The 23,852-nt window shown below is 51.4% G+C and overlaps 10 protein-coding genes across 10 annotated transcripts; 3 read left to right on the top strand and 7 right to left on the bottom strand.

Annotated features, from left to right (window-relative positions):
* Positions 1–11: 11 nt before the first annotated feature.
* BU24DRAFT_50425 (uncharacterized protein) lies at positions 12–1,153 on the bottom strand. The gene has a single exon (XM_033534335.1). It carries the CDS (start codon positions 1,009–1,011, stop codon positions 238–240), a length of 774 nt encoding a protein of 257 aa, XP_033379324.1. The 5' UTR covers positions 1,012–1,153; the 3' UTR covers positions 12–237.
* A 499-nt stretch (positions 1,154–1,652) lies between these two features.
* Positions 1,653–4,890, bottom strand: BU24DRAFT_427184 (OPT family small oligopeptide transporter). Its single transcript, XM_033529161.1, has 8 exons — positions 4,709–4,890; positions 4,349–4,650; positions 4,024–4,295; positions 3,736–3,935; positions 3,426–3,682; positions 3,035–3,367; positions 2,784–2,966; positions 1,653–2,693 (listed from the first exon to the last, which is right to left on the bottom strand). Exons 1-8 carry the CDS (start codon positions 4,830–4,832, stop codon positions 2,061–2,063), a joined length of 2,304 nt encoding a protein of 767 aa, XP_033379323.1. The 5' UTR covers positions 4,833–4,890; the 3' UTR covers positions 1,653–2,060.
* Positions 4,891–7,828: 2,938 nt separating this feature from the next.
* Positions 7,829–8,821, top strand: BU24DRAFT_355964 (uncharacterized protein; the record flags this gene model as incomplete). Its single annotated transcript, XM_033523874.1, has 1 exon — positions 7,829–8,821. One exon carries the CDS (start codon positions 7,829–7,831, stop codon positions 8,819–8,821), a length of 993 nt encoding a protein of 330 aa, XP_033379322.1.
* An 819-nt stretch (positions 8,822–9,640) lies between these two features.
* Positions 9,641–10,571, bottom strand: BU24DRAFT_466727 (uncharacterized protein; the record flags this gene model as incomplete). Its single annotated transcript, XM_033532392.1, has 2 exons — positions 9,641–10,294; positions 10,407–10,571. 2 exons carry the CDS (start codon positions 10,569–10,571, stop codon positions 9,641–9,643), a joined length of 819 nt encoding a protein of 272 aa, XP_033379321.1.
* A 162-nt stretch (positions 10,572–10,733) lies between these two features.
* BU24DRAFT_50314 (multicopper oxidase) lies at positions 10,734–13,433 on the bottom strand. Its single transcript, XM_033534334.1, has 7 exons — positions 13,036–13,433; positions 12,891–12,977; positions 12,505–12,839; positions 12,188–12,453; positions 12,018–12,108; positions 11,603–11,930; positions 10,734–11,552 (listed from the first exon to the last, which is right to left on the bottom strand). The coding sequence occupies exons 1-7, from the start codon at positions 13,291–13,293 to the stop codon at positions 11,142–11,144; spliced, it is 1,776 nt and encodes a 591-aa protein (XP_033379320.1). The 5' UTR covers positions 13,294–13,433; the 3' UTR covers positions 10,734–11,141.
* Positions 13,434–14,202: 769 nt separating this feature from the next.
* On the top strand, positions 14,203–15,217 carry BU24DRAFT_427181 (uncharacterized protein). The gene has a single exon (XM_033529160.1). The coding sequence runs from the start codon at positions 14,648–14,650 to the stop codon at positions 14,951–14,953; it is 306 nt and encodes a 101-aa protein (XP_033379319.1). The 5' UTR covers positions 14,203–14,647; the 3' UTR covers positions 14,954–15,217.
* A 271-nt stretch (positions 15,218–15,488) lies between these two features.
* Positions 15,489–16,175, top strand: BU24DRAFT_427180 (uncharacterized protein; the record flags this gene model as incomplete). The annotated part of the gene is made up of 1 exon (XM_033529159.1): positions 15,489–16,175. The coding sequence occupies one exon, from the start codon at positions 15,489–15,491 to the stop codon at positions 16,173–16,175; it is 687 nt and encodes a 228-aa protein (XP_033379318.1).
* A 470-nt stretch (positions 16,176–16,645) lies between these two features.
* BU24DRAFT_330625 (uncharacterized protein) lies at positions 16,646–17,551 on the bottom strand (the record flags this gene model as incomplete). Its single annotated transcript, XM_033523026.1, has 1 exon — positions 16,646–17,551. A coding segment is annotated over one exon (906 nt), but the record flags the coding sequence as incomplete, so codon positions are not given.
* Positions 17,552–18,435: 884 nt separating this feature from the next.
* Positions 18,436–21,011, bottom strand: BU24DRAFT_496133 (FMN-linked oxidoreductase). The gene is made up of 2 exons (XM_033534177.1): positions 20,498–21,011; positions 18,436–20,427 (listed from the first exon to the last, which is right to left on the bottom strand). The coding sequence occupies exons 1-2, from the start codon at positions 20,648–20,650 to the stop codon at positions 18,862–18,864; spliced, it is 1,719 nt and encodes a 572-aa protein (XP_033379316.1). The 5' UTR covers positions 20,651–21,011; the 3' UTR covers positions 18,436–18,861.
* Positions 21,012–21,924: 913 nt separating this feature from the next.
* On the bottom strand, positions 21,925–23,466 carry BU24DRAFT_355800 (uncharacterized protein; the record flags this gene model as incomplete). The annotated part of the gene is made up of 2 exons (XM_033523869.1): positions 21,925–22,290; positions 23,029–23,466. Coding segments are annotated over 2 exons (804 nt in total), but the record flags the coding sequence as incomplete, so codon positions are not given.
* Positions 23,467–23,852: the final 386 nt, after the last annotated feature.

Raw genomic sequence — 23,852 nt, 5'->3', positions numbered from 1 at the left:
GTGGTTGTGCGGGATGATATTTCCCTTCCGGCTATGCACCTGTGAACCATGAACCCACAAATCGATCTGCTATCATGACAGTTAGCACATAAGCACTTCCAACCAGTTTCAGAGCCCAATTTATCCAGCTTTGCTTTGTTGCTTGATATGTATGGTATTAATATTGTTGTACTGTATAGATTTACGTCTTTGGATATCTTGATCGCGACGCCCTCAATTCCCCATCTCTACACTCACTCAAACCACAAACATCGCCAACGCAGCACCGAAGCCCGCAAGCGCAGGAGCCATCGTCCTCAACGGGACCGCAGCCCCCGTCTCAGACGTCGTCGCCGTTCCCGTTCCGGAGCTCCCACTCTGCGCAGCGCTCGCAGCAGTCGAGCTTCCAGTTCCCGTGGGCGTAGTGTTCGACCCCGTAGACTGCGCACTGGACGGCGTAACACTCGCGCCCGTCGTCGCAACAGCGCTCAACTTCTCCTCACCAGCCGTGATGATCACCTCGTAGGTGCCGATCTCCGACTGCGCGAGGGTGAAGACGTCGCGGGCGAGGCTGGCCGGGAGCTCCGTGCCCTCGGTGCACCAGGCGGGCAGCGTGTACGAATCGGTGGTCCACTCGGCCTGCTGCGTGAAGTCTGCGCAGGCCATGGCGTGCGCGAGGACGCCGGCGAACGAGTACGAGCATGAGGCTCCTGCGCGGGCGCGTGGCGCCTTGCTGCACTGCGCGCTGTAGGTGTAGTCGCCTGAGGTTTCGGGGTCGGTCAAGGTGGTTTGCGTCGCCCAGAAGGTGGGTGCGACGGTGACGGTGGCCATGGGCTCCGAGGCGTTGTAGGGTTCATTGTAGGCGAGGGCGAGGGTTACGGCCTCTTTGTTCGCGCCGATGACGGATCCGCGGAAGGTGACTGAGTCGTCGTCCATGCCGTTTGGCATCCATATTGAGGTGGTGAGTTTTGCGAATGCGGTGTTGGTGTTGGAGAGGGCGGAGAGGAGTATTATGGAGGTGATGGCGATCATTTTGACTGTTTTCAAAAGGAGTGGACTGTATCAAAGCGATAACGGTATTATGTGAAACAGATTTGAATTTTGAAGTAATTAACGAATGACTTTCCGATATGGGCGCGCACACGAGAGAACGACAAAAAGAAAGACGAGCGGCGATCAGAGCCATCTTATTAACATATGAAAAACTAGGCAGCCTACATGAACGTCCAATGACAACAGCAAACGACCCAGAAGGATGAACGAGCAAGCTATGCGCAAGGAAGAAAAAGGTGTGTGCATGGCACATGGGAAAGGCTTCATGCATCTAGCGGCCCCTGAAACGGTGCATGGCAATTCGAGACTTTCAGGCGCGCTGTCTGGGATTGGCCGCTTTCCCGTCTCGTGGGGTTCCTTCGCGATGTTCTTCTGGGATTCTTCGTTATTAGCTCGCGTAAACCCCCTTTTGGACCAATCCTCTCACCGGAATTGTCGTTTTAGATTGGATGGCAGCCTTAGAGCCGCATGGTTGATTACCTTCTTAGGCTAAGCTGCGCAACGGCGATAACGTTGAGGGCAACGTCTGCTCACTCCGAATTCTGCACACTGCGACTACGCACGTAAGTCCATCCCCTTGACGAAATCATCTATGCTTTCAACGAAGACAGTAAAACGCATTCAGCATTGCTGTTGATGGCTTGCGATAACATGCCGCACGATCCCGACACAACAGAGGGCAGACACGTCGGGATGGACGCATGCTCGTATTCTCCATGTCCACAACTGTACAAGTACAAGTACATATCTCGCGAGGCCTTGTGACTGTTAGCCAACTACAGCATATTATTTGAATAACTACTTCATGGATAGGAAGCTAGGACGGCCCAACGCGCCTATCCTCTGTACTAAAACGCTTGCATGCTCTTACAACCAACACAAAAAGCCGCTGCAAAATGCTTCATACGACAACGTCATCATCATCACCATCATCGCGAAATTACAACCCGAACTTCTCGCCCTTCGCAATCGACATATATGTGCATCCCTTCGCATCGCAAGTATTCTGTGCCGGTGAAGAGAACAAATTAGCGCACGTCCCCATTGAGATCCAAAGCAAGGGATGAGATCCAACTTACAGAATTGACCGTCGTGCCCCACCAGGAGAACTTCGCCGCGGCGCCGGTATAGAAGATGGCGAAGAAGATGACGATGCCGCAGATGGCGACGGAGCAGTCGAGCGCGGAGCTGAGGATGAAGTTGTACCTGGTCCACCACTCGCGTTGGCGGCGCTTGACCCACAGACCGGCGACGAGGCCGACGATGGCCCAGCTGGCGTAGTTCATGCCGGACGCCGGGGGGATGTAGTTCAGGCCGCCGAGGAAGACGGGGATGTGGACTTTGCTGAGCCAGCGGGACCCGAAGAAGAACCTCCTGCGCGCGAAGTAGACAATGACGGGGAGGACGGCGCCCACGAGGAAGAACCAGAGGAGGGGTTGGTACAGGGCGCCGCTGGCGAAGAAGCGGCGGGGTCCGACGGCGCCCCAGATTAGGCTCGTGTTGAAGTGCGTCTGCGAGAAGGGGCACGTGAAGCCGTTGGGGGCTTTCTTCGTGCAGATGTTGGGGATGTGGTTTAGGGCCCAGTTTACGACGGCGACTTGGCTGAGGGTTCCGAAGAGGATGCCGACGGCCTGGGCGATAAAGAGCTTCCTCGGTGGTATCTGGGGATCGTCAGACTTGGGATTTGAAGAAGACGGAGAAGGACCGTAGTTCACGGTGGATGATGCGATGGATGTTCAGAATTAACTTACGCCGCAGTAGATTCCTAGCTTCAGATCTTGCGCAAATGCAAGGCCCTTGATCGACGAAATGTAGCCGAGATCAAAGAACCAGATGTTTGCCAGAACCTTGCCCTCCCATAAGAAACCCGCAATGATACGGCACAAGATCTCGGTCTGGATCTTGATGTTGGCCGTGGCGTATACCCAAGCAAGCTACCACAATATCAGCAAGCGAAACCCACAAACGATCATCAAGGCGATCGACCAGGGAGATGACCTACGGGAAGAAAGAAGATGAAAGAGATGAAGAAAGCGAAAATAGCGCCATACCAGCGCAACTGAACAGGGTAATACTCGCAGGCGAAGATGCCCAGAGCCATCGCAACAAGCCCGGCGGCAGAGTACCACCACGTCGGAGTGCCGGCGTAGTTGGGCTGAGGGTTTCGCAGAGCAAACTTGTTGAATCTCTTCAGCCATGGAATGCCGGTCCACGACGCGGCTACGATGTTCATGATGACTTTGCGCTTCTCAAGGAAGAGCCACACGAAGATCGAAGTTAGCGTTGCAAAGCACAGTCCGAAGGTGTTCAATGCGTAAACGACCGGTAGGTACGGCTGTAGATGTTGTCATTAACCTATATGTTCGGGATTCTTTCGAACGGTGCACACGTACCTCCGAGTAGTGCTCATACTTGGTAACGTTGAAAGCGAACCCATCGGATTTATCGATGACCTTGGAAACGTTGTATGCTTTTCCAGTGTTGTCGAAGATCTTGTTGCTCTGGAAGGGCAAGTATGCTGACTTCCAGGTGTTGGTATAGTAGATTGCGGGAGACACGATCCAGATCCAGAAGACCAGAGAAGCCAGCACATTCAGAATTGTCCAAGTTGGTACCACGAGGGGCGAACCGATGTAGGATATTTGGGCCCCTGTGTTAGAGTCAGTGGCAGGCACGGAGCAAGATACGTCTGTGAGATCTTACAATCGAATGTTACAGGGAGGAGGCCCATGCCGCTGCTCATGCCGAATACCTGGTTGACGACGACATTGTTTGGCGCAGCCCAGCAGATGAACGCGAAGGAGCTCAGAGCTGGGAAGATGAAGTCGGGGAACCAATACCAGACGAAAGAAATGCAGAACGCAATGATGAAGAATCGATAACGCGACATGGTCCATTTGGTTCTGGTAGGTATTAGCATCGGTGCAGGCTTCTCAGGACAAGATCACTGAGCGATACAAAGCTCTTCGCGGGAAAGATCATGCCACTCACTCTTTCGTGCTGTCGTTGTCACGAGCATGCAAAGCATAGTTGAGGGCTGTGTCACTCAATACACCAGGCCATACGAATCCCGGGGGATCGATGACAAGAGCGCGGAAAATGCCCGACAACGCGAACCCAAAGATTGTTGTAGCGAATGTGATTGCGAGCTCGAATCCCCATCCTGCCTTGACCCCAAAGAAGAACCGCTGTTCGGTCAGGACGTCTGCGCTCAACCTAGTCAGGAAGCTGAGATTGGCTAGGATGTAGATAAGGATGTTCTCCTGGAAGCAAAAGTCAGCGTGGGTCCGTTGTTCGCAGTTTCTTCATCATTTACCTTGGCGTTGAAAGGACCTGGGTTGAGAGAGATGCGAGACCCAAAGCAGTTGAATCCAACGTCTGGCAAGGTATGCTCCCACAGCTTGCCCAGCGGGAAGGCAAGGAACTGGACAGCCGATTGAGAGAGGGTAACGGACGGCAATCGAAATGTATACAGTGTATTGAGACCGCTACCAAGGAGACAAAAACCGATGCCAATAACCCACATACGGATTGTCAGACAAGGAAGGTTCGGGTCATCATCCTTGATGCCTATGCCTGCAGCAAAGAGGATCTCCTTGCTGGGCGCGCTGGATTCATCTGACGAAGGTCAGCCTTGGGAACGAAAAGAATTTTCACTGCGATCGCAGATGCATACCTGACATTCGTCGCCGCTTCGGAACAGTCTCATGGTCCTGAGAACTTGATCCATCGCTCAATGGGTCAGCACGGATCGATTCCTGTGCGTCCCATTTCTCGGCATTGGCAGTAGGAGCAGCCATTGGCAATTGATGTTCAGATGAAAGATCTAATCAAACAGTGGCAACTGCTGAAGACAAGCCATCAGATAAGATGGACATTCACATCTAGATAAATACCATTTTTGATTATCACGAACGACGCCACAAACATGTGGCTGCCGGATTTTCCGGCTGGTGTTGTCGCCCCACATAAGGACTACGCAAATGGGAATACGACGAAGCCCAAAACTCAGCTAAAGTGGGTGAACACCGGTACATCGGCAATACTTACGGCGGTATTGACTTCCCTATACAGCTCAGAATAGTGGTCTTCAGTTTCGAGAATGAAGACATAGAATCATTGGATTGTCTCAAGATGAGCCAGATTCTCCCAGAAAAGCGCAATTACTCTTTTCATGGAGATCTAATCGAACTCGGTTGCTCAGAAATGGGACTGCCACAATGCCAACCAAGCTCATATGGCGAGTAGCTAAGCTTCGGCGAGACTAAATTATCCGCATTAGATAGTAGGCCCCTACTTCTATCGGATCCAAATCAACAACGTTGAGTCTGTGAGCTTGAATAGCGTTCGTTGTCACCATCCGGTGTTCCGTTCTGGCGACGCCCTGAGCGTTTTACAGATACATGAACGACCCAGTCGACTGCTGTAAAGGTAATAGAAGCGCACCTGGCTCGGACAATGAATGCCGATGTCGTATCTGTTTGCACCAAGAACACGAGAATTTGCAATTCTCATCACATTGTCCACGTATGAAATTCGGCTCACTCGATAGGTATACACTGCCGATTGACTTCTTTCCCTACTTACACGATTTACAATCACTTCCTAGCCGCCGTGTGCATCGCGGTAATAGTTCCTCGACTCTTTCGAAAGACAAGCTTTTCCATAGTCAGGCTTATGTGTCGCCGAGCACGATCCTGGCCGGCGCCGAGTCTGAAGCGAGGGAGGGAAAGGCTTAATTACGATCAGATATGATCCGCTTTCACCAGCCATGGGCCGATTACTTTCACTAGAGAACAGGCTGAGGCGGGAAGAAGCAAGAGTTCCTAGAGCTAGAGAGCAGGTGTGGCGTGCAGACCTTTCGTTTCCGCTGATTCGTGAGGCCGTGTGGCAATGACCTGGACCGACTCATAGGTAGCATGCGAGCATGAACGGAGTATAATTCCAGGCGATCGGATACCTCGGCCTCTTAGTTCGGGTACAAGGCATGTTCGAGATGCAAGAACATTTCGACGGAAGCAAAAATCAGATAATACCAATTCGTTTGATGGTACGATTGAAGGAAATAAAAATGGGGCGTTCGCACGCTCTTGCAGTGCTAATACTGTTCCATCTGATACAGATTACAACAACATCATTATCCGGAGTGCGCGAGTTCAATCGACATATTCCACCAATACGACAATAAGAAGGAGTGACGCATGCTAGGGAACCATTTCGGTGAATGATTATGTTCAGTCTCCAATGACTATGGAGCGTATGTCGTCCAATCAACAATCTCATACTTAGATATAACGCTCAATACTTCATGTCTGAAGGGCATATACATGCAACCTGCATTGGGCAAAAGATGTAAAAGGCGCATAAGCCACAGGGTTTGCACGCCGCTCGCCGCTCGCCGCAATCGGCCCGTACAATTTGTGGCGTCTAAATCTTCAGATCACTCAGCTAGCGACAACGCTTGTAAAGGAACACCACAGTCTTTCGCGCCGAATAGGTACAAAGGGTCGACGGTGCGGGTTGCTCACGTCTGTGCATTTTCTCATAGAAATTCTATCGGTAATAGTCGGTCCTGTCGTGCGCCTGGGAGCAAAGTCTTTCACTGGAGGCGTTTGCAGCCTCGCTAAGCAGTCCTCAGCAGCAGCTCCTCATTGTCTCCCTAGGCTTTTGTAAAAGCAGTAGATAATATTAGAATCCACCTTCCCCTCTTGGTTGGTTACCTAGGGCCCTGTTGCCGATGGTGTCAAGGTCAAATGAGACTTCTTAGTTCGCTGATTCCCAGGGACTGGTTGTTCCCGTCCGCATTATTTGTGTCTTTGCATCTTTCAACTGCTTTCTACAGCCTCGCCATCATTCCCAGGAATAGCTTGCACGAGAACTAGTAAGACCTTTGTACGATGCGATGGTATACAAGAGTCTGTCAAGTTTCAGAGCGAAGAGGCTACGTGCAATTGGATCGCCCTGAATAGAACGTTTTGTTTAAACTGCTAGAATGCTAGCGAATCGTTCCCTGCAGATTAGAACATTTGAAAATAGATACATGTCACTTCCTAAAGTAGGTACCGGTCATCGGAGGTCGCCGCTCCTCTGGCTATGAAGCCTTTGAAATCACCCTTCCAGCCACGAGCCACGAACTTTGGTATTGCACTTTGTGTTTCCCATACATAGAAATCTTTGTTACCCCTAGTAAGTCTGTCTTCAGGTTTGGTTTTCGGCAGTACATGCACAGAAAGCCTGCTTTCGCAATAGTTCATCATAGCTTGCCACTGATGGCGGGTCTCTATACGGTTGTATAGTGGGTTAACTGAACACGATGTTGTTTCAGCACAAGGAAAGAAGTTGGTGTCGCACGATAATTCCATCAGCCCAGAAATCTTCCGGCCAGTACAAAGGGAAAGACGTCATAATAGCTCAGGGAAGGTCGTTTACGGAGGAATCCGATCGCGACATCCAGCTTACAATTCTAGAGAGTACAATTGCAATCTATATTTCTCGTAATGTAAAGTAGAATCGGTGCATTTCGAGGGAATTCGGACATACGAGATGGCAGAGTGTCACAGGGTATTTAAGGCCAGGCAACCCCGCTATCAACACCCCATCGCAGCCACACACCGAGCCCTGAACCCTGCATCCAACTTTTCGTCCACAGTAACCTCAAGAATAGACTTAAACTTTTCATCAAATAGTTGAAAACTTGGCTCTTCGGACGATCATGGCATTTGACAAGATCTTACGCAAGAAACAGGAAGTCCTCCTGCAGCACTGTGGCACTACAGACATGGCTGAAATAAGCGCCATGCGGCTCAAAGTGACACAAAATGTGCCATGTGATGAACAGCAATTCGAGAAATGGTATAAGATCAAGCTACCTTATCAAGCGCCTAACTACCCACGCATACCATCTCTTGCGGAGATTCAAAAGGCCTTTGCGCCTCGGTCAGACGGTTTTACTCCGCAAGAATGTATCGTTGATAATTGCGTGATAAAACAAAGTTCCGATCCGTCTGTTATCCAGGAAGCAGAGACTTTGATGTTCCTGCATAACATTCTTGGGTTAAGAGTACCCCAAGTCTACGCAGCCTTTAAATACTACCTTGAAGATTGGCAAGGAGATATATACTTTCATGCTGTAGAGGTACCCAAAGGGGAATTCTTAAGTCGGGACAAATGGGCTACTTTCGATGACGAAATCAAAAATGTACTCTGCTCTAAGCTTGCTAAGCAGTTCGAAATCCTTAGATCAATTCCTCAAGAGGGCGGTTCAGATTATTATGGCCGGGTTAACCGTGGCCCATGGGCAACTGATATGCCGGCTTTTAAATTATTTGGCTATGAGACTCGTGGCCCCTTCGATAGTTACCAGCAATTATTCTCAGCAATGATTGATTCTGCACAGCTTGTCTTCGCAACATCGCATGAGCAGGCAGACTACTATCCGCATGAAGTAAAGAGTCTAGGGGAAATCGTAGAGATCCTTGGGGAGAGTGAGAACACTAGGCCTTGTTTTACGCACATGTATCCTTCCCTTAACAATATTTTAGTTCGTCCAATATGCGATCCCTCTGGAGCTATAACTGATTGGGATGTGGCTCTATGGGGCTGGAAGCATGCTGGATGGTTTCCTGCCTATGTACAGACTGTTCAGTTGCACAAAAGCTTCCTCTATCTTGGCAAAGATGCGGCTGAATCGACCATAGAACGAATTGTTCCTCACTGGAGGGACTCATGCCTAAGGGAGGTGGAGTTGATGGGGCATGGTTGCAAGTATAAATTTGCCTTCTGGAGTTGATGGGGCATGATTGCAGGTATAAATTTGCCTTCTAAGGAGATCCATATATTCAGGACACATAGATCATTTCTTTTCGAATAAACACCTGAGTATGCCTTAACTTCTCACATGAGCGAGCACGACAGATCAAACTATACAAATCGGCTACATAACAATGATAACTGTGTTTTCGAAACTTTGCTTCAGCTCCCACGAGAGGCCCAAGTGCCTGATTATCATCCTATGTGATGAAGCAAATCTGGTGATAGTGTTTATATGTGCTTTGCTTTACTCTTGCTCGACACATTTAATGTGAAGCGATTCCAGTCAGAAATTAAACGCAGATGTTTTCGCTACCCTGGCTGCATCACTACGTATCGCATACGAAAACTTCTAGACGCAAATTCCTAACAACAGACGAACCTATTATTCGTCGCGCAATGTAAGAACAAGGGCATCCGGTCCGAAGATCAACGGAGTTCAATAGTTGTGAAATCAGACAGTGTGCACGAGGGTGTGGAGAGATATTGGCAGAAGCAAAGCAGTCTATTTGAATTATCTTGTAAGAAACCATGGTGGTTGAGCTCATCCCGTCTATGAAAGCTGTGCTGAAAGGACATCAAAAGAGATATCCTACCATCCCAGTCTATGGAAGCTGTGCCAAAAGGAGACCGAGAGAGATATTCCACCACCCCACCTCATATGCTGAACATTCCCAAGCTCAAAACAACACCGTTGTACCGAAGCATTTGCGAGATGGACTTCGCAAATGGTGGAGCCTGCGTGCTATGCGAGCACCTCGACTTCCGCTGTCCATGTTCCCGTGTTGGAGGGATGTCGTTACATGATGTTGCCAAGATTCGGAGCCCAGCGGGAGCTGTGATGGACTTGGAGATTGTGCAGCAACATGGCCACCCAAGCATGGAAGGTGGAAACGTGGCCGGCCTGGTGTAGGGGTACCGGGGTCGCAAGGCAGATTGATTTCAACAAGGTTGGATTGGTGAACCAACCTAGTTCATGAACCATGAAGGGTGTAGCTGCCCCCTCTTCCGTGGTTATGGTGTTGGCCGCGGCATCCATCATGACCCAGATGCAGCTGTGATCGGGTTTGAGGGTTTTGGATTCGGAGCCATCTCCAGTGGAGATGCACAGCTTGAGAGTGCCCTCATGATCGTGTCGGAGTGCGACCAAATACCCGCGGGGGCGTGACATATTGTGGTTGATGCTTGTTTGCAGGGAATCGTTCCCTGGCTCGGAGTGTGTGAATCGGTCGACACGGGCTTCGATTGGGAGGTTAGGAGGGTTGAAAGGCGTTGCTTTTGGATCTTTCTGAGGATTGACGATCGAATGGAGGGGGTTTTGGGAAGCTGTGCAGCGCGATTTGCTCGACGGAGGCTTCGATTCGTGGGTTGGGAGGTTGGGAGGTTGGTCGAACGCGCCGTCCTTCCAATTCTTAGAGAATTGTTGGGCGACGTGAGGGGTCTGTTGAAAGTTCTGATCGATTTTTCTATTGCAAAACGGTCCATGGTTGGGATATTATACCTGACAGAATGCGGTTGGGTTTGGTAGGAGACAGAGAGAGAGCGCGCGTCTGTGTTAGACAAACAGCAACTTCAGAAACTTCTAGAGAAGGGCATGCAGCCAGAAGTTTGCTTCTGCTCAGTGTCATCGGTTCCCCTTTGTCGGTCTGAAAGGACATGCCGCAAGATGGTGCCTCCCAGAAAGACACTGCGTCATCTTCTGCTTCGTTGCAAACGAGAACGAACGACATGTTTGACCTGGCGTACCGCTTGGAGCGTCGTTCATTCATGTCAAAGAAGCACTCAAGACTGAAATGTCGATGCATACGATAGTAAAACGTGAAGTAGCGAAAAGAAATATGGGGACAGTATGCACATGTCCATAAGCCGCCCTGCAAGAAGCATGTGCAAAGGCACTGATAGCAGATATTGTGTGCCTACAATGAGTTGGAATTCGCGGAGCAGTGAGCGTGCGCCACAGGGTTGACCAGGTAGCTTGGCTTGGCTTGCAGCCACGGCATAAAGGCACGGGAGGGTGCAGAAACAATTCCACTGTCTTCCAGTAGCATCCAATTTCAGGTCCAAAGTAAGGCTGCGTAGGGTATCCACGCACTCCCCGGCCATCTTTGCGTGCCCATGCTTGCAGCGATTTTTCGGGACTGGCAGCGACTGAGGGTGAGCCCCATTTCTTTGGAGAAAGTACACGTCAAAAGTCGGATATGTGAAAAGTGCCTTCGGTATGTATACATTATTCATTAATAAAATGGTATAAACATATGAACAGCCGTCATCATCATCATCGTCGTCGACGTCGACATTATCTAAAGACCGGAGTCCCCAAGCTCAAATCCATTCGGATAGAACTCAGTCTGGAAGTCCTTCCACGACGCACATTGATCCTCAAAGATCTCCGTGTGCTTCAGTATCCCCGGGATCTCGTCGACCCTTTCGAGGAACTGCAGTCCAAAGCCTGCGGAGACGTGGAAGGGGATGTGACAGTGCATGAGCCACGCTCCGGGATTGTCGGACTCAAAGGCGAGGACCAGGTACCCTCTTGCGGGGAGAGTGGCCGTGTCGCGACGGACGGGATTGTCCATCTTCAAGCGCGAAATGTCGCCTGTCCAGTTCGCGTTCGCGGCGTGGTCGAGAACGAAGAAGTCGTGGCCGTGCAAGTGGATGGGATGCGGCAGAGGTGGAGTCGTGCTGTCTTGTTGGATGACCCAGTATTGCCACTGTTGGTGTCATGTTAGTGCTAGCAATGATAATAGATAATATGTTTTACCTCATTCTTATCTCCAACAGTGAAGAGGTTTTCTTTTGTGTTGAAGGTATCGTTGCCGTCGATGACGTTCTTCAATGTGGGCCTCGTGAAGTCGACTAAGATGGGTTCGCCATTGATGAGCCATTGCACGAGATTGGTGCCCGCAGCAGTAGTCGTAAAACCGGTGTTGAGTTCCTTTGGCACTTTCCGGGGCACGGTGTTCTTGTGATATGGTACGATGCCCTCTTCATCATAACAGCCACCCGGTAACGTGACCGCAGAGGCATTAGACTGGTGCTTGGCACCCTCGTAGTGAAAAATACTCCTAATGTTGGCTGCATTCGTGTTCCTGGAGGAGCAAGTCAACACCTGTAAAGGTGGCCATTGTCGCCTTCCTCGAATGGGGTTTATTGGGCAGGACAATGTAGGTACTTACGGGCCGTCGCATCTGTTTCCGCCAACACCAACATAGAGCCAGTAGTCATTGACCGGCTGACTTGCATCTATGATGACATCATAACGCTGACCTAATCATTGCCATTATGTTAGCGAACGGCTCGGACGTATAGAATTCGAAATGGTGCAATTTGAGCTGCGAATACTGACCGACGGAAAGCGATAGAGTGGACGCAGTAAATGGCTCAATTGGGACGAAATCAGCAGCAATGACAGTGAATTCGTGTCCCTGCAAGCCGACATGAATCCAGTTGTTGATGCCTGTATTTACCAGGCGCAACAAATGCTTCTTTCCAGGCTGCAGATTCGTGACCGCATAGCTACCACCTGACCCCGAGGTCATGGTTCCATTTACTAGGACGTTGTCGGCGATCGGAGGACCGGTAGCATGGAGAGCAGCAGCATTGACCGTGAATCTGCGACCTTTGTTAGCGAGTCATTCGAATTCATCAAGCGCGTTTACATACATCGGAGTGTGGAACCAGTCAGTGAAAGGAAGCAATCCAAGGTCTATGTCGTAATTTGCGGTTGCCGGGCCATGGATGACGATACCTCCAACGATTCCGTCGCCGTATTGAACACTGTAATGCGAATGATACCAGGAAGAGCCATATTGTATTGCCTGGAACTCGTAGGTCCGGGTCTCGCCCGGCGCAATAGGACATTCGGTGATTCCACCGACACCATCCATCTCGTTTGTGCCTACTTGGCGGAAGCCATGCCAATGTATGCCAGTGCCGTTCAATTCCAAGGAATTCTTCACGTTGACCTTGATGTAGTCGCCCCAATCGGCTTCGATCGTCTGGATAATGTTATTCTAGTTCAATACGTTTTGACCTCGGCAATGACTTACTGGTCCAGGATATTGCCCGTTGATTACAAGCATGAGTCTCTCAACACCATCGGGTGCCATAGTGGTGTTTGTGATTTCGAAATCGTACTACATGATACCGGTCAGCCACAAACAGTACAAATGCTTCAGAATCATTACTGCATACTGTCACCGTCTTGCCTGTGTTTGGCCATTGCCTATGGAAGTCCGTATCAATGCTGGTTCCATCCACCCAGCATCCTCTTGACTTCGGTCCATTCGTACAGCCAGTTGGATATCCCTGAGGTTTCCTCGAGCTCAACCCTCTGCTCTTCCATGGCACATCTGGTGTACGGGGTAAAATTGGGCCAGAAGGCACAGCTGCAGCAAATACAAAAGAGTGAAGAATGGTCAAAACCACACAGGCCTTAGCAAAGAATGCCATGGCGACTTGCGAACCAGCTCAAGTGACAGTGGAAATTCGCACTTGGGAAAAGGGAAAAACGAGAGAGAAAACGTCAGTAGAAACTAAGACGCGTGAAAATCCACAGCAGCACAAAAAAAAAGTCGGGGGCGTCTGCCCCCATGGCTTTATGTCTGCAGCACAGCACATCGTCAAAAGGTTTCTTTTGAGTAGCTGATCTGCATAAGCCATGAGCTAAGACACGGAAAGGCTATGTAGAGCGGTGGCTACTGCGGTGGGTTGGCATCGATTGCTAGGCGTCTTCAAATCAACACCAAGGCTATCGTGATCATCTTGCAAGGCTTCAAGATGGTGGTGGGGTTAGGGGGCGATGTGGAGCTGATGGGCGCCACCAGGATACAAGGACCATCTCGTATGTAAAGGCTATGGATGAAGGGCTTATTCAATCGCGCAATCATCTTTGCAGGGCTTCATAGCGGGCCAATCGGTCGTGACAGACAGGCGTTCAGAAGTATCGATTAGGTGGCGCTTCTCCAGGGCAGGTTTCCTTAAACAGTGATAGATCGATGATAATTGAGAAGCCGACAGTAGACTAATTGTCGTTATCCTTGTAGAATTTCTAATCCGAGCAGGTGGATAAGGAAGCAGTCAAAGGAAGCGTGCCGTGTCGGTGTGTACCCCGAGCGTGGAGGTCAATTGTCTACCCCATTAAGGGTATTGGAACACGAGGTACGGTTGTGTAATGTGAGTGAGATGGAAGAAAGTTGTGAAGTCGAGGTTGATCAGGTTATCCCCCCGCTAGTCCCAGGCGACATTGGGGGCCTCGCTTCGGGGGTCTCCCCTGTAATATCAGCATTGGAGCATCCGGAGTATGGGAATGGGGAGCCGGATATCAGCGCCTTCAACGAATCATCGCCAGTCGGCAGTGCCATCACTTTCTACTACTGGCAAACTCAGTGCCTAGTCTGCTGGAGCCTGACGTCTGTCGTATGTTGTGTCCGAAGGGGAAGCGAACCGGCTTCAGTCCTGCTGTCTGGGGTACCTAGAGGTGCAGATGCTGTGTACTGCTGCGAAGAATCCAAATGATCAACTTCTCAACTGACACTCTGCCAGCCATGTATGCACTCCACTCAGGTGAGCTTCAATATCTCGGAGGGAGGTTACAGTGGCAGCCTTATCGAACACAGTCAGTAGACTCCATGCATGGAATGTACAACAATTGCACAAAATCCCATTCGATCCGTCATCTCCACGCTGATGTAGTAACACGTCGCATACACACGGCGTTGTTAGACAACAGACACGTTCTATGCAAGGCATCACGCTACACATTATCGACACAAGTTGATGGCAGAGCTCAAAATAAACATACCTCATGCCTAGTCTAGGATCTTGCCTCACGCTTGTACCTGTCCAATCCGAGTACCAATCACCTGCCTGGAGGCTTTCGTCCCTCGGGGTCTGCAATTGGTCATTTAGTTTGACTATCCTAGGAAAGGGTTCGAGTCTCCTCAACAGTAAGCTCTGGCAGCCGTCCATGTCCATTATCAAGACATACTGGGACAATTGCAGCATGCGCTTACAGGAGCGGGGGGGAGTCAGCCGCACGCGAAGGAGAGAGTGTCTTTCAATCGCGACAGCGCAACAATCGAGCCAAGTTGGGCCCGCGCCACAATATTGAATGGGACGTGGCCAAGGATTAGCTGTTCGGAGCTGCATTGCATGATCAGATGGATTTCCCAGTGAAAACCTGCCTGTTGTGCTTGCATGTGCTGCACGGCTTTGGAGAGGAAGCCGTTGACGTACCACCACGTCTAGACCGACACTACCGATAAGGCTCACTCCCTACAGCTACAGCTACAGCTACAGCTTGTAATATCAGCATGGATTAGGAAAATCTCCGGGCGATCAACATAGCGGGAAACGGTATATAACGAAAATGCCCTAAGCACGCTTACTTTTAATATAAACAAAATTGAGAACCTACGTTCAGTCCATTGACTCAACGGCCGCACGCACGCGGAATGATGCACCCTCCCATGTAGCAACGAGAAAGATTGATCCATTGATTCCTAATGCTACATTAATGACATAGGAGGGAACAATGTATATTCGCGCAAGAGCTGAATCAAAAAAACAAACCCAGCCTTTGTAAACACCTACTGACCCTTACACTCAGGACCTGGTAGCACTCAGCCTCACAACATCCAACGTCAATGCAACGCCAAATCCCCAACACATCACCACCATCTAACCCTCAAGCCCTCAAATCTCAAACTACCATATATTCATCTTCCAACCCTACCGTCTTGTCTCCAGCACCATCTTTTAACTATGTTTCAAACACCCGTCGAGCCCGACTAACTCTCGCATTCCCGCTACCTCTCCCACAATTGCACACGAAAAAAAGACACCGCCCATACAAATCCCCCCAATATTCTTTCCAATCCGCTCTTAACTCCCTCCTTCCCTCCGCTCTTCACCGAGATAATCAATGTAAACACCCCCGATTCCATTTCACAGAGCGCACGAGATACGATGCCAATCACCACCAACCCATTTCCTCGCCGAGAACACGGGGACGAAAAGTCCTCAGGGGTACGAAAGTTTCTCATGTCTACCGGCGTACCTGCTTGCTTGGTTATCTACCCGCATATTCCATAGCCAAAGGCCAGGTATTAGGTGTCAATTCAACCTCATCACCATTCATTCCCTCGCACCGAGAACATCCGTATCTCTACATTTTAACTGAATCAATAGCACACTATCATGAAGAATATGAGCACATACACCCGCTCGTGGCGTTCACATCTATCAATAGGACGGGAGAGGTGGGATTAGGTAATTCGTCTTCTGTATATTCATGTATTCGTTTGATTCTGGACTATGGAGCTATGGGATAGGGGTATAGATAGATATATGGATACGTATGTCCGTCCATCTATGCCTGTTTGTACGTGTGACGTTGTATGTACCATGAGCCCACCCATTAACCTTCACGTCCATATTCGCGTGTACATCATCGAAGGTCAGGGCAGTGTAGGTTCCGTTCGTACGTCGAAACTCACGATCACTCCCCCTCCTCCTCCTCCCACCGCGGCGCTCCCAACGACGGCGTCGGCATCACGCCCCCCCTCGTCGCCGTCCCAGCCAGCGTCCCCCTCCCCTTCCCCCCAGAATACGGCCTCATCTCCCCCGCATACTCCTGCACAAGACTCTTCAGCTCCAAACTCCTCTCCAACGCATCGTCCACGCCCTCCCGCAGCGCAATCGTCAAGTACACCCTTGAAAGATACGCCACGCACTGCCAGCTCCTTACGCCCTCTCTGTCTTCCCCGAGCCCGCGGACGCCGCGGGGTTTCACGCCGTAGCCCGCGAGCTCCGCGACGAGCGGCAGGTCGGAGAATTGGAGGGCCCCGGCGTTGAGCATGTCGAGTTCGGAGGCTTTGCCGCGGAGGAGCGGCCAGGTTGTGAGCCAGTGGGGCGCGTGGTCGCGGGTGAAGGGGGTGGTGCTGCCGGTGCCGGTGCGGCCGAAGAAGAGGATTTGGGATGTTGTTGGGGATGTGAGGGGGGGTGAGGCGCCGGAGAGGTTGATGGAGATGGTGAAGCGCGGGTCTGTGGCTGAGAGGTAGGTTGCTACGGTGCCGCCGAGGCCGTGGCCGATGATGCCGAGGGGGGTGGAGGGGGTGAGGGAGAAGGGGTGGGTGAAGGTTAGGGAGGGGAAGAGGTCGTTGAGGTGCCGGAGGGTGAGGAGCTCGTGGAGGACGAAGTTGATGTCGGCGATGCGGGTGGTGAGGGCTTCGGTTACGGTGGTGTTCCAGGGCCGGAGGGGCTCGTAGGGGGAGAGCTTGATGGTTTGGTGAACGACGGTGTGGGTGTCGGGTGTGGGCGAGAATTCGACGACGAGGCTGTCGGACGGGTGGTCGATGACGATGACGGGGTGGCCTTGAGAGACGATTTCTCGTGCCATGGCGGTGTAGAGGTGTCTGCTAGTGCCGACGTCGGGCTCGAAGATGACGGGTGTGTATTGGGAGAGGTCGATGGTGGTGTTGGAACCGCAGCATTGTTCGCCGTGGATGCTTTCGAAGATGCCGGCGGATTCGTTTCCGAAGAACTGCTTGTTGGCTACTTTGGCAGTCTCGGGAGGCATGTAGTCGAAGCTGCAGGAGTCGTTGCAGTGCGTGGCATTGATCGGGAGGTGCAGTGTCATCATGACCGCGCGCTGAGCCGTATTGAAGTCGTATGGGTCGAGGCGATCATTGTCATAGAGCGCAATATGACCTTTAAGAAGGGCATTGGTTAGCAAGCAGTCCATCAAATGTCAGACAGACCTTTGTCCTGGACATGTGACACACAGTGTGTAGTGCAGTGTCGTTGTACCGGACAAAGAGACCCTAATGGAAGGCAATCTATGCTAAGTCGAACAAATACATACCAGTGAACACTTCGAACTCCGGACGCGAAGGCTTCGGAAGCTTGATGTCTAAGGCGACGGCAGTGGCAGCCAGGCCAGCGACGACATGGGCCCACAAAACCATGTTTACCCAAACAGTGTGTACTTCTAGTATCGATGTTTCCAATGAAGGTTGCAAAAGTAATGTAGAAGCCAAGACAGGTTGTGTAGATCCGAGCTCCAAGTTGAATGTTGAAGAGACCGTAGGTGTTGGGGAAGATGGTGAGAGTTCAGTCGAGTAAATAAATAGTAATAGGTGTTGTTGTATTCACATCTGCTTGGGCCACTCTCTTGGTCTAGCACTGACCAATCGCGGTCACTGTAAAGATCCTATGGAACAGATTCACTTTGAACGATTGGGAAAGGCGGTGACTAGCAGGCACAGTGCGCTACACTGCTCGAAACCCGTGATGTGACCACTGACCAACTTCGAAGAGTGCCTAGCCAATGAACGGACAAGGCGGCTTGAAGTGAAAGAAGGCAGGCAAAAGTACGGTGGGGCCTATGGAAGATGATCTCTGCTTCGATGTAGTCCTTTGGTTATCTTGCAGTGATTCCTGATTAAGCTATCCGATGCTTATGCGAAAATTTCTGAGGGCAGAGTGTATCTGAAGAGAATGGACAGTGCGAAGTAATCGTATTCACTCTCCTATGTAGCACTTAGTTTGCATTAATGACGTCTACACGCGAAGGGAACTGGAACTGGCCACATCAGACAGTTGTTATTGCACTTGTTCTAGTCTAACAAACGGTGGGGGTTGACTTTGTCAATCACCTTCTATACGAATGGTCAAACGAATCCACAAAACAATCACTCACAACGTGTTCGAAATGTCTTATCACTGAACAACTCGGCATGTCCTCAAGGGACTATCGATGCGATTTGTTGACGTGCTTGTTGTCCAATCCTAACCTCCGCTATTCACTGGCTAGAATGGAGGTTGGCCAGCATTGGTACGCGTGGAAGCAATCACTGCTACATTCCGAGCAACGTGCAAAGCCCTTTCCAGTGATTTCATTGTATCTGGAGGGGTACATTGCTGGCGTGTCGAAATCTCCGTGTTCGGCTCGGACGACTTCGTGCTTTGGTGGTGGGGGTCTGGCTTCTTGTAGTTATACATGTCGAAACTGATGCTTCATCCACAGACCACGCCTTCCTTGGGTATCTCCACCTGTTTCTCTTCAACTCCATTTGCACCGTTCGCAGTGACAAGAGTCTCTTTCTCAATACGGCCACCCGGCTCAAGCCCCGCAGCTTTGGCATTTTCTTCCTCTTCCTGTAGCTTCTTCTTCTGCTTCTTGCTGAGCGACATGGAGCCCTTCTCGAACGCCTCCTTTGGAACGGGTCGAACATAAGCCTGGCACACCCACCAAGGGCGTTTGCAACGAGCGACAGCCTTGTGTGAGGATTGCCATGGGTCGTCGATCTCTTCTGTGGCTCCTTCTTGCGTCGTCTCAGGCGCCTTTTCGGCCTCAACAGATGGCTCGTCCGTCGTAGCAGCGTTGTCCTTCTCATACTGGATCAACCCTTCCTTGACGGCCTTCTCGACGAGCCGAAGGACGTTCTCAAAAGCGTCGATCTGTCCCACGCGACACTTGGCCAGTGCGTCGCGAACGTCGTGATGCACCGCGACGAGCGGCTTGAGGAGATTGAACAAGTGTGCCTGCATTGCGGTGAGGTTGGGGTTCTTGACGCTTTCTTTCCTCTTGTCCGCCTTTGACTGCTTGATCTTCTTCTTTGGTGGGCCGTCTTCTTCGCTTTCTGGGGCGGCGACAGGTTCCACGACCTCCTCTTCGGCATCTCCTGGTAGGTACAGTTGCTTCCGTTCCGGCGGGGCCTGTCCGAGCGCATATTTGTGGATGATGTCCATGTACCGGCGCATCACGGCGTCGACTCTATATCCACCCTTTCCGTCTCGACCGCGCCAGTATTCTCTACCCTCTTGACCCACAGGCGGGGGTTCTGCGAAGATAGTCGGATCGTTAAGGTTACCCTCAGCACTCATGACACCATCAGCACCCGTCTCAGCCAAACACTGCTCAATATCCCCATGCTGCAAGATATTCCCATTCGCAAAGATAACCGTATCCTCGGGCAAATTATCCCTCAGATACCTTATCGCCGTCCAATCCGCCAAGCCTGTATTATGACCCTTCTGCTCCCTGCGCCGTCCATGCACCGTAATGATACTCGCGCCGGAATCCAGAATCATCTTCGCGTACTCCAACGTCTTCTCCCTCGTCTCTTGGATGCGGAACTTCGCGGTGACGGGGATCTCCAGCTCCGCGTGCAGCTTCTTGATCATGCTCGATATCAACGGCCAGTTTTCCTGCAGGAACGCGCCGTAGTTGCCGCGCCGCGCGATGCCCTGGGGGCATCCTAGGTTGAGGTCGACGGCGTCGCAGAAGGGGGCTACGTGCTTCGCTGCGTTGAGGAAGTCGTCGGGGTCGTTGGAGCAGAATTGTACGGTCAGCGGCCTGTCTATCTCGGGGTGGCCGTCCAGGTGGAGGTCCGAGGGGGGAGTCTGGGAGAGGTGGTAGGAGTCCGGCGGGGAAGGTATGGCGCCTTTGAGCGGTTGGAAGTGCGAGTCGCGGTACTTGGGCATCTCGGAGAACATCTTGGAGTGGAACATCGGGGTGTAGCAGAGGAGGTTGCGTTGTTCGGAGGCGGGGAGGAAGGAGCGGGTTAGCATTCGCCATGCCTGTATTCCCAGTTAGTACACAGTGATGCTTGAAGATAATCCTAAGGTAGATAGGATAGAATAAACGTACGAATTCAGACTGCTCGACCATAGGCGCAAGCACGAGTTTCGGACTCCCGATGCTCTCGTAGAAGGCACGCCCGTGCAGCTTCGTCTTCCCATTGCTGCGGCCCTGCTCCCCTGACACAGCAGCTTGGGCTTCCGGAATAGTTTCAGCAGCCATAGCTCGTGAGAAATATCTACTTCTCGCTCTCAGACTGGGGGCGCAACAGCGGAGAGGCCCGAGGCCCCCGAACGAAGGGCGGAGAGAGCGAATGACGGACGCAAGGCGCGAGCCCCAAGAAGTCCCAACAGATGCAAGAGGCCGTTTGTAAAGATGCACAAGATCCCAATTATCCTTTGTTATGCCAACTGCACAGAATGCGTATTCGTACGTGCAGGAGCGGTGTGAATCACGAAGTCGTCGTTTGAACCTTGCACGACGACAAAAAAGTGTCGTTGATGTAAAAAAACCGGCCCCTCAGGGTCCACCGAGCCGGCCAATCAGAGGCTGCCAGCCCATAGTGCCCCCCAATCAATTCGGGATCCCGCTGGGTGGGCGTGGTAGGACAGGATGATGGACATGGCGAATGGGGTATCGTTTGCAGCTGACGTTTCTATAGCTTGTATGACCTGTTACGTTTGGAAAAGTCGGGTCATCCTACGTGTCAGTGTGTTTTCTGCTGCCTTATATTTGTCTTGTTCCTCTCCTTTCAACAAAAGTCATCTTCTCACTCTTTTGAATCCATTCAATGCACACAGCAACCGCTCGATTGCTCACCGCAGGCACCCGTTTGAACGCACCATTGACACCTGCAACATCACGGCATGACAGCCTAGCATGGCCAGCACGGTACTCTTGTATCACGAGATCAAGGATGTATAAGTTGAACCTGATAGTTTGATTGTCTTGTATGAAGTCTAGGGAAGGGCGAGGCCATCGACATCGACCCTTCGGAAATTATGGCTCCTGACTATGGAGTGAAAGCGCGCGTGGTCGGAGCACGGAAAAAGCTCAACCAAGAAGAGAAGGAAGCACTCGCATCGCAAGGTCTATAATGCCAACGCAAACATTATCGATTCCAATCATATCTGTCGGACTGCCCCCATTGCCTGGGACAAGATGTTCGCAGAAGTCCACCACCCAGAGAAAGCAATGAAAATCATTAGTTGTTGGATATCTCGACGGCCGTAAAAACAGAAACGAGTCTGCAAGTAACGTGCTGGTCTATCATGCAGGGTAGAGAAGGAAAAAGGTCGCTAAAAGTTGCAGAGATAAAGGCCGCCGTCCCCTTTGGATAAAACGCCATGAATGCTAAATCGAAATGCAAGATGTTTATGGAGATCTCTCTCTCATGAAATCGGAGTCCGGATGCGGAAATCTCCACCCGACTGGGGTATTTAAAACCGTCCGTGGTAGTACTGGACTGTGAGAAGAGAAAGAGTGCGGAACGAGAACTAGAACGTGCTCCAGTTCCAGGCGCCTTGGAAGCTCGTTGCGAGGCTGCCTACACGCTGTGCATCTGGGCGCTTCGCGGCCGTCGGCGTACCAATTCTAACTGCGGTGGTGCTCCCGGAGCTCTCGCTGTTAGCACGGCTAGAACGAGCTTGTTCCCACTCCCGGAATTGGGAGTGGCACCGGTCACAAGCACGCTGGAGCTCGCCCTCGGGGTGGAAGAGTGCATGCTCATTCAGCTTCACTCTCCTCTGGGAGTGCTGCCAGCAGAAGATGCCTCCGCACTTGCGGCAGTGATGCTTGCGGACAAAGACTCCGAAGGGAGTCTGGCAGGAAGAGGCGGTGCATACAGCAGTGGAATTATCGGGCTAGACGGATCTGTCAGTCTTATTGATCGTGAAAAGCGAAAGATGCGCAAAGGCCGCGTGACGAAGAAGGAGCATGGATGACCGATGGTCGCAATGCAATGCCTCAGCAAAGCAAAACAAAGGGGTCTGTGTGACGACGAGGTGGACGTCTGCTTTGGGGCGGATCCGCTAGTGTGGGGGATGTGGGTTGCAATGCAAGCATCGGATGAACGCAAAAACGGCTTTTGGCAAGTCGCAAGCGAAAAGACAGAGCTTGAGTGACACTCCACCAGGGCAGACCGTGCCTGGACAATGCACGATCTCTTCGAAGCCAAACAGGAACGATCAATCTATCAGCAGAGTGGATGCATTGCAGCGCACTGTACGATAGATTTGATAACTGTTTGTAATTCGCAAACCCTTCATCGAGCGAGCGGCTCCAAGAAAAGAAAGGCGCTTCGGAAATCGGCGAAAGTGGCAGGGAAGGGGAGGGTAGTTGAGCGTAGTGAGGGTAGTGAAGGGTAGTGAGGGAGGCCAAAGCAGCGCTAGAGGGGTCCACCCCGGAGCCCATGTACGTAACAGCTGAAAACTTAGGGAAAGTGATGCACGCGGCAGACCAAGCAAGCAGGGTAGGCATCTTCTCGAGTCTAGGACTCCCAAGACAAGACCCACGCACCTACACACGGTCTGGCTACGCTATCCTTTCCCTGCCTTTTCCCAGGGCCTATGAGAGATGAACGAAAAGTCAACAAAACTTACCTGCCAGTGGTTCTTGGTGATCGGTCCGCACACCGGGGACAGAGGGGTATCTTCATGTATGCTGTGGAGATCCTCTGTCGATATGCGTGGGAATGGCGATGGGCTGCCATCGACACCTGGCGACTGTGGGAAAGAGTTCATCCAAGGGCTCTCGGTGGGGTCCATGACCGAATCGACTTTGGGAGGCGACTGATTCGGTCTTTGGGTTCTCCGCAGCGCAGCAGGAACGTAGATTGGAGGCTTCTGTGGTCGCAGCTGTGTAGGGTAGTTGGGATACTGGGGCAAATTCGAATTGCTCCCAGGTGAGGCGGGTGACGAGTTCAACGGCGAGGTGTTGCCCGAGCGCATCGTGGGTTGGTAATTTGTGGAGTTCTTGTATCCATGCTGCTGGTAGGGTGCATGCTGAGACATCATTTGCGCAGTCGCCATTATGAAAGTATTGGTGGTGTTCCGGTAAAGCTTGAATGCTGTTGCGAAGATGTTGGAGGCGGTGGTTGATAGGCGGTTGGGTGAGAGGATGCGATTAGAGTTGGCGGTGAAGGTAGAGACCGAGAGGTACAGAAGTACGCGCGCCTAAGTAAGAGGTTGTTCGTGGAAAGGTTGTTGGTAGTAGGTGTGTGTGTGTGCGTGTGTATGTGTTCGAAGGCAATGAGTCGTGGGTATGGAATGGTATGGATGCGAGTGGGTTGAAATGGTCGTCTGGTAGAGGATGACGATGGAGAGGAGTAGGAGGTGGTTATGAACAGTTGTAGGGTAGTGCAACTGCGCGGTAGATACCTACTGGGTTTAGGTAGATAGTAGATACGAGCGAGAGTCCGAGTAGG

This window comes from Aaosphaeria arxii, assembly GCF_010015735.1.
Source record: "Aaosphaeria arxii CBS 175.79 unplaced genomic scaffold BU24scaffold_10, whole genome shotgun sequence".
Lineage (NCBI taxonomy): Eukaryota > Fungi > Ascomycota > Dothideomycetes > Pleosporales > Aaosphaeria > Aaosphaeria arxii.
This window is presented reverse-complemented; position numbering and strand designations above follow the sequence as displayed.

Coding starts and splice junctions, on each gene's coding strand:
- BU24DRAFT_50425 (XM_033534335.1), bottom strand. CDS start 1,011: ATGATCGCCATCACCTCCATAATACTCCTCTCCGCCCTCTCCAACACC.
- BU24DRAFT_427184 (XM_033529161.1), bottom strand. CDS start 4,832: ATGGCTGCTCCTACTGCCAATGCCGAGAAATGGGACGCACAGGAATCG. Junction 3,936..4,023: donor GACAACGACAGCACGAAAGA/GTGAGTGGCATG, acceptor AATACCTACCAG/AACCAAATGGACCATGTCGC. Junction 3,683..3,735: donor CCTCCCTGTAACATTCGATT/GTAAGATCTCAC, acceptor ACTCTAACACAG/GGGCCCAAATATCCTACATC.
- BU24DRAFT_50314 (XM_033534334.1), bottom strand. CDS start 13,293: ATGGCATTCTTTGCTAAGGCCTGTGTGGTTTTGACCATTCTTCACTCT. Junction 12,454..12,504: donor GACTGGTTCCACACTCCGAT/GTATGTAAACGC, acceptor CAAAGGTCGCAG/ATTCACGGTCAATGCTGCTG. Junction 11,931..12,017: donor GGAAACAGATGCGACGGCCC/GTAAGTACCTAC, acceptor TTGCTCCTCCAG/GAACACGAATGCAGCCAACA.
- BU24DRAFT_427181 (XM_033529160.1), top strand. CDS start 14,648: ATGCCTAGTCTAGGATCTTGCCTCACGCTTGTACCTGTCCAATCCGAG.
- BU24DRAFT_496133 (XM_033534177.1), bottom strand. CDS start 20,650: ATGGCTGCTGAAACTATTCCGGAAGCCCAAGCTGCTGTGTCAGGGGAG. Junction 20,428..20,497: donor TGGTCGAGCAGTCTGAATTC/GTACGTTTATTC, acceptor CTGGGAATACAG/GCATGGCGAATGCTAACCCG.